At 44.1% G+C, this 7,139-nt stretch overlaps 1 protein-coding gene across 1 annotated transcript; it reads left to right on the top strand.

Moving 5' to 3' along the window:
* Positions 1–754: 754 nt before the first annotated feature.
* Positions 755–6,326, top strand: LOC147609944 (uncharacterized). Its single transcript, XM_086787181.1, has 4 exons — positions 755–971; positions 2,446–2,594; positions 2,674–2,848; positions 5,685–6,326. The coding sequence occupies exons 1-4, from the start codon at positions 791–793 to the stop codon at positions 5,945–5,947; spliced, it is 768 nt and encodes a 255-aa protein (XP_086643307.1). The 5' UTR covers positions 755–790; the 3' UTR covers positions 5,948–6,326.
* Positions 6,327–7,139: the final 813 nt, after the last annotated feature.

The raw sequence follows: 7,139 nt of genomic DNA, 5'->3' as shown, positions 1-7,139 counted from the left end.
CATGGCTTCTTAAGTGTCCTGTACGTGCTTCATGTCCTTTTCCACCGTAATCAATTGTCTTCTCTAGCTTCCTCGTGGTGCAATCAACATGCCGCTTTGGCTTCTCCTTATCCCAGTTAAGCTCTTCTATGGCTTTTGTTCAGCAGAGTATGCTCAAACAACTGTGTTTCTTAATCATAGCTAGCCAGTCGTCCCGAGGTTTCTTCTTAGTTGCAACTTTCTCTCCCCACATCTAGCGTTCTTCTTCCCAAACTAGGGGCTCTTCCCACATATTGTGCTGTTTGCCCTCTTGACTTGCTTCTGCAGACTTTTGTCTCTACGCATTTTTCCATAAGCTTCATTTGTTGCGATCAAACATATCTTGCATCACCTACATCGTCAGGGAACCTGTTGAGGAGGCATGCCATAGAATCTAGGTTGCTGGAGATGATGTAGCTTTAGAGAGAGCCTCGTTGTCTCCCCACTGTCTCCAAGAATTGGAGTCTCGTGTGTAATGAAGCTGTTAGTTGTGTTATGCCAAAGAAGACGGCTAAGGCAGCATACCCTCGAAGTTAAATGTCATTGCTCATATATCAGAGTACTCAAAATGCAACTGTCACAAAATTAAACTTCTTAATTTGTTCTTGTTGTGTGAAGCATATTAACCATCAAATCAAAGAACCTTTTGAAGCTAACTTTGATCTTTTTGTTATTGATGGTAGTATCAAAATTTCACAGATTTTTTCTGGTTTAATTCAAGGTCTGAAATTTAGAGCTACACGGCCATTGTGTAAAAGTTGCACCATCCCTTATGATCATTGATATGACTACCAGCCCTGAATTTTCAAGGCCACAAAAATATCCTGATCTTTGCAAAGAGAAATTCTGGAAAGTTAATGATCGTTTAGCAGACAAGGAAGGCTTTCGGCATAATGTGTATTGGGTTACTGGGGAGCAATATCGTGGTTATTGGAGCCATAACAAGAGAGATGGTAAATGTCATGATTTGAGAAGGATATGCTAATGACAACTTGAAAACATCAATGCCAAAAAGGATCAAATAATGATAAGCATTTCAAACACATGTTCAAAAAACTATTCTATAAGTACATCTATTGTTACAATGCTTTTTTCTGAGAGTTTAATGTATCTAGTGATAGGCTGTTACATCACATCCGGTGGTTGTTTCTAGAGATTCAAATACCCTACTGATCGGGATACATGTCCGTGTCTAGAGATTCAAATCCCCTACCGATTGGGATACATGTCTAGGGACTTAATACAATGCATATTAAACACAAAGCCATCCTTTTCTTAAATTTCCTTCCTTTACTTACTATGGAAATCACAAGAGAATTTTGCAGCATAGAGTTGTTTTTTATTCAGCTACTTAGGGTCAATTTTAAGCTACTTTTTTTTTTCATGAAAAGGACCTCTGTAAAGTATGATAGATACAATGCAAGAGCCAAGGCTCAAGAAATAAATACACCATGCATAGCATAAACAAAACACGTAGGTGGCTGGAAACACCAAGATAAACCGGGGTTCACTTGCCTCGCCTTTCATGTATATTATTGTATTAGAGAAGGATGACACATGATGAGTCCCACTGGTTTCACTTGCCTTGCCTTTCATTGTAAATGTAGGGCCCGTGTAGTACGTGGGTGGCCTTTTTCCTTTCGGCACTTTTTTGGTTCCATGTTAATGATTTCCAGTTTACACATGGAATATATGTAACACTCTTTGGTCTCAAAACCCATCGTAATAAAATCTTTCTTTCTATCCACTTCCAAGAAATCAAAATCAAGTCTATCACAAAGTGAGCTTCTAAAGTAGTCTCCAAATGAGGTGAACTGTGAAGGTTCAGCCTCAAACAAGTGTGGCACTAATGGGGTTTCCACGATTCAAGGACCGTTGACCTACCATATTGAGAGCCAGACAAAGATCCTTTTGGTGTTCTGCTAAGCAGGTCCACATCTTGGAATGACAGTTCCTTGAGGCAACATTGAAAGAATATTTTTTGCTGTAAAAAATTCTGAAACCAATATTGACCATGCCGAAAAAGGCTTTGAATGAAAATCTACCACTAAGGCTTCTATTCAGGTCTGCTAGTGAAGTCTGGTAGAAGATGGAAATAAGAACTGTCCAGATGCAGTCCTCTTGAGCATACTTTTATTGCAACTCTGACCAAATGATGCATAGAGACTAAGAGATATGTTTGGGGTGCTATCCATTACTGAGGCTAGCGACAATCTTTTATGCTGAGTCCATAGCAAAATAAGGTCGCTAGAGAGGAGAAGGGGCTACAAGGGCTAAGTTGAAGTGTGAACCACATCTTTGTGTGCACCAGCCAATTAAGTCTAATAAAGCTAGTGTGTTTGACTTCCAAAAGCTTGCGGACTGCAAAGGCTCTTGTCATTTTGAATTATCATGCTTATAAATTGTTTGAACTTTGCACCAATACAGGTAAAGGCATACACATATACAGGGATGGAAATAGATATGAGGGAGAATGGAAGAATGGTAAAAAAGAAGGGCAAGGCACCTTTTGGGTTGTTGAGGATGGAAAGTATAAAGCAATGTACAGAGGCTCATGGAAAGGTGGCGAATGGCATGTAAGTGGAATGGGTTTTTGTCATCATCTCTTTCTCAAAGTATTTAAGCATGTGACAAACAACACTGTGCCTGTCATAGGGAAAAGGCATATTATATGGCAAGAAAGGCGAGACATATGATGGTGAATTCGAAAAAGGAAAACGTTCTGGATTTGGAAAACAAACTTATTGGTGCAAGCAGTTTGATTCTTATGGAGTGTATGTTGGACAATGGTTGAATGATAGACGCGAAGGCATTGGTATTTTGTACATGGGTATGTATATGCTGATGAAATTTTTCAAGCACTTTTTTTCTGGTTGTTTCTTTGTTGGATAATGTTTATAGATGTACATGCTTATGTTTTTGTCTCTCTAAGGTTGGTTAAATAATCACCCCAGTTTGCCAACGGGGGCTGATCCAGGCTGCCCATAGGGGAGATTGTCCATCCAACTCCCCACTTGTTGCATGGGCATCACATAGTGGCAAGCACTGTTGTTTATGATGCAATGCCCTTGGCCTATAAATAGGACATTGACGAATCCTCCTTCCTTGTAGGCTGCTTACACTTGCAAAGGTGTGAAACTCCTAACATGAGACTAATTGCTTTTATTTTACTTTCACCGGAGGGGGGGGGGGGGTGGGGGGAGGAGCGGGAAGGCAGAGAGCCCGGAGAGGATGCTGCTGAGAGGTATCCATTGGAGAGGAAGGCTACTGGGGGAGGCTCGACGAAGCGAGGGCCCCTAGGGTCAACTTGCCCCACTGGGCATTGAGGGCGAGAGGAGAACTCGCGATGAGGAATCAGTGGGTTTTGCGGGCGGGTGCTGTGATAAGTGCTTGAAACGGTTCTCTGACAGAACCGAATCCTCCTGCATGCTGCCAGCCTGGTATGCATGGCGGTGACGCTCAGCTCTGGTGCTCAGCCGGCGACCGGGGCGGGGGCCAACCGTCCGCCACTCTCTGTATGATGGGTCATCCATGGTCGGAACTTGGTGCTCCGTGGCTTGGGAACCTGCTCCTCCCTTGGTCCTCTTGTGAGGATCTGAGCGGGAAGTAGGAGGGGGAACCACTGGGGGCGGTCGCCTAGTCTGATTCCGAGGGCAAGCTCTGGCCAGATGATCCATTTGTCTGCAAATAAAGCATTGTCTTGGAAGGACGGAATACTCCACTCACTGCATAATGGGGTCGCCCCGAGACTGGGAATAGATATCATGTGAGGCACAAAATCCGGCGAGGCAACAAAGATACGGAGAGATGGAATCCTGGCTGCTTGTGCGAGGGCCGAGGCAGTGGTGGGGGGGGGGGGATTCCATCACTCTCCCGATGGCACCACCAATCACTGGGAGAAGAGGAAGGTATTCCTTTCTGAGGCTTGGAAAGCAGACTCTCATGGGAAAGCCTGAAACTGCAGCTACTGGGTCGGATGCCAGGTCGAAGCTGTGCTGCCACCGTGCAAAGAAGGCCTGGGCTGTACGCAGTGCAACGGGGCTTAGCTGCATGACAAGAGCAGACGCCGCTGGTGAGTCGAACTCAACTTGGTAGTACCTGCGCCCCAAAGGATGAAAATCTGCGATCTTTGGTGGCGCACCTAGGAGGCTAGCCTAAAGAAGATCTCTAAGTTGGCCACGTGCGGGGCGGCTACCGACAATCTTGCATACTAGAGTGGAGGCCTCTAGGGATGCGACAGTCGTAGTAGCGAGAAGCTGCAGGTCTGCTTTGGAGAACGAAAGGCAGGTAACGGCGGCATCGGTCGGGGGAGAGAGCAGCTGCCATGGAGTCCTCCTGGGGGCAAAGACCAGAAGAGGCTGAAACTTGCCGAGAAAATCAAGAACTGCCCACAACCTGAGGGCGCTGCTGGAGGAACAAGGATGGGCTAGAGATGGTGGTGAAGAAAGGAAAGGAAGGGGTGGAGGGCACAGAAAGGAAAAGAAAAAAGGGGGGGGAGATGCAGGCAGCAAAGGGCAGGGGGCGGGCGCAGAAAGAAGGCAAAGGGAGGTGGGGTGGTGCAGAAGGAAAAGGGGCAGGGGTCATAGGCGGCGAATGGGGGGGGGGGGTGCGCAGCTCGCTTAGATCACCCACAGCTGAGTTTGTACTTAGCCTACGTGGCTGTTCTTTTTGGTAACAGGCAGCAGATGAGGTTGCTGGCAAAAGCAGCAGGCTAGAAGCAGATGAGCTGCTGGAGGGTGTAGGTGGCCCAGGCAGGTGGGAACCACTTAGCAGGTAAGGTGCAGCGGTGGCAGCACTCAGATAGTGGGGCAGGGCGAGGGGGCAGTTGGGCAGTGTAGAACACGAGGCATGCGGGCTGGAAGGAGCGGAAGGGGAGGTACAGGCTGGAAGGGTGAGAAAACACTTGTGGCAGAAGGGGAAGGGTGAGAAAGGGCAGCATACACGTGCTGCAGAAAGGCAACTAGTGTGATAGGATAGGTCGTCTTATTTGGCCTCTGTCCAATTGTACTGCATTATCACACTGTTGCTCATGTACATGTGGGAGACACCTTGATCGAAATCAATAATAGTATGTTTATGAGACCAACCTATTATTTAGTTTGTGTTTAGTTTGATACAGAGAAAAGGTGAGTTTGCAGCACTAAGATAAGGGGTGCAGTACACGAGCAGAAAAATGGTACTAGTTCCGGATGTTTTTCTCTACTTGTGAGTGACAGAAATTAAGGACATAAGATGGAGCTTTCTCCTCCACAATGAATGAGAATAAAGGTCTCCAATGCAAGGCTTTGGATATTAATCTTGCAAAAAAGCACATTTGAAAGTGGTATTTGCCTACTAGTGCATGGGTGCACGATTGACCGTCTGATAGGCAACCATGTAAATAGACCTTCGTGGGTCACTGCATGGTCGAACACTTCTGAAACCCTGCTCAATGCTTCTAGGTGACCATGGATAAACTTCAAACATGCCATCTACTTCATTTCAAAAAAATTTATGGGGTTTGTGTCCTCTTACCTTAGCACTTGAGCAATTAGCCAAAACTCATGAATGCTTGGTAGCGTTTTTGGGGCTAATTTTGTTTGCTTATTGTAGTCACATGTTCATTTCATTTTTCACCTAAGCTCTTAGTTTCTTGATACATTAGCTTGTTTTTTATTTGAGTGCAGTCAATGGGGACCGTTACGAAGGGTCCTTTGCAAATGACATGAAAGAAGGCAAGGGTGTCCTCTTTTACTGTGATGGGTGTTCCAAATACGAGGGCTTATGGTATGCTGATGCACCCATATGTGGTACATATGTAAGGATGCAAAAGGAATGTGGACACGAATTGCCGCTTTTGGAAATCGAGAAGTCAGATACTCTGGCTGAAGACATAATAAATGAATCTATTGCAAAGATCGAAGCTCAGTGCTCTAGCCAATTAGCTTGACACTACATGATTTATAGAGGATGAAAGAAAAACCATTATGCTCATTATGATGGTTGTACATTTTGAGTCTCGAGTCAAAAGTTTGTCATTAACTATGGCTTTAAATGTAAATTTACAACTGTGTAAGCCCCGAAATATTAGACCTATCATTCCAAGCCATGTTCAAGAATCGCCGCCGTGCGATGAGACCCATTCCTCATAGAGAAGCTTAAGGAGGATGCCAGTGGGCTGGTAAACTGGGCATAAGATCAGTACATATTTACCATGTCAACAGCTTGTCAACACAAGTTTGGTTGAATTCCACTGTAATGCTTCTCATTTCAATCCCTCCCCTATAGCTCTTAACATGGAATATCCTGATGTCATTTATTTTTGCATAAGGTGTTAGGGTTCCAACTCTTGCTGCTCTTGTCATGTTGAGCTGAACCATGTAGGCAAATCCTCCATCCTTATTGGATCGTTAGCATGCCAAGATGAACTAGCCATACCATATCAACAAGAAGGTAATTAGTCCCAAAGGAGAGAACTAGAGCAGCATGTAAGAACTTTGTTTGAATTGAGATAAACAATCAGTTGAAAGAGCCAAGGATATATATATTTTTTGGGGGGTCAAGAAATAGGAGGCAACAAAAACTACAAGAATGAAAATATTCATTGGTAGTGAGGCCACACCAGGAGATAAAAATGCCATATAATCCATATAGCATGTAGTGATAGGAAAGCAAATGCATTCGGCCTATGTGACCTAAAAAGACTTTGAATCCAACCCTAAATGGTGTTTGCATATATATATTTTTCTAAATATTCATGAGAAACTTTCTCATTTTGGCACATTCAAATTTTCACACCTCCTATGAATGTGCATTTGGATTTACGAAATTTGATTTATAATTGAGGTGCATATGGCCTATGGCCACCTTGCTTGTATGGTCAAGATTTTGGTGCATTTATTTGCAAATATCTATCTCAAAAGCCTTTACTATCCAGTCTTCAAGAGTAAAGAGAGCCCATAGCACTCCCCCTTGCTGTTTGATGTCTTGCACAATGATCACCTCTTGACATATTTTCTCAAGGATAAAGACAAGGCTCTTAGAAAATTCAAAGAATAGCTCACAATGGGTAGAATTGAGAGAAATAAAATTGAAGTTAGTTCAAAACTAGCTAGTGTGGAGAATTCATGCCAAACTTATTC

Source organism: Cibotium barometz, chromosome 50, assembly GCF_041138505.1.
Source record: "Cibotium barometz isolate CiBa-2024 chromosome 50, ASM4113850v1, whole genome shotgun sequence".
Classification (NCBI taxonomy): Eukaryota; Viridiplantae; Streptophyta; class Polypodiopsida; order Cyatheales; family Cibotiaceae; genus Cibotium; species Cibotium barometz.
Note: the sequence above shows the minus strand (reverse complement) of the source record. Positions and strands in the feature narration are given on the sequence as shown.

Bases quoted from the DNA above. Each gene is read 5' to 3' on its own strand.
- LOC147609944 (XM_086787181.1), top strand. From the start codon at position 791: ATGATCATTGATATGACTACCAGCCCTGAATTTTCAAGGCCACAAAAA. The intron at 2,595-2,673 runs GTAAGTGGAATG...TGCCTGTCATAG, and splicing joins GGAAAGGTGGCGAATGGCAT to GGAAAAGGCATATTATATGG. The intron at 2,849-5,684 runs GTATGTATATGC...ATTTGAGTGCAG, and splicing joins CATTGGTATTTTGTACATGG to TCAATGGGGACCGTTACGAA.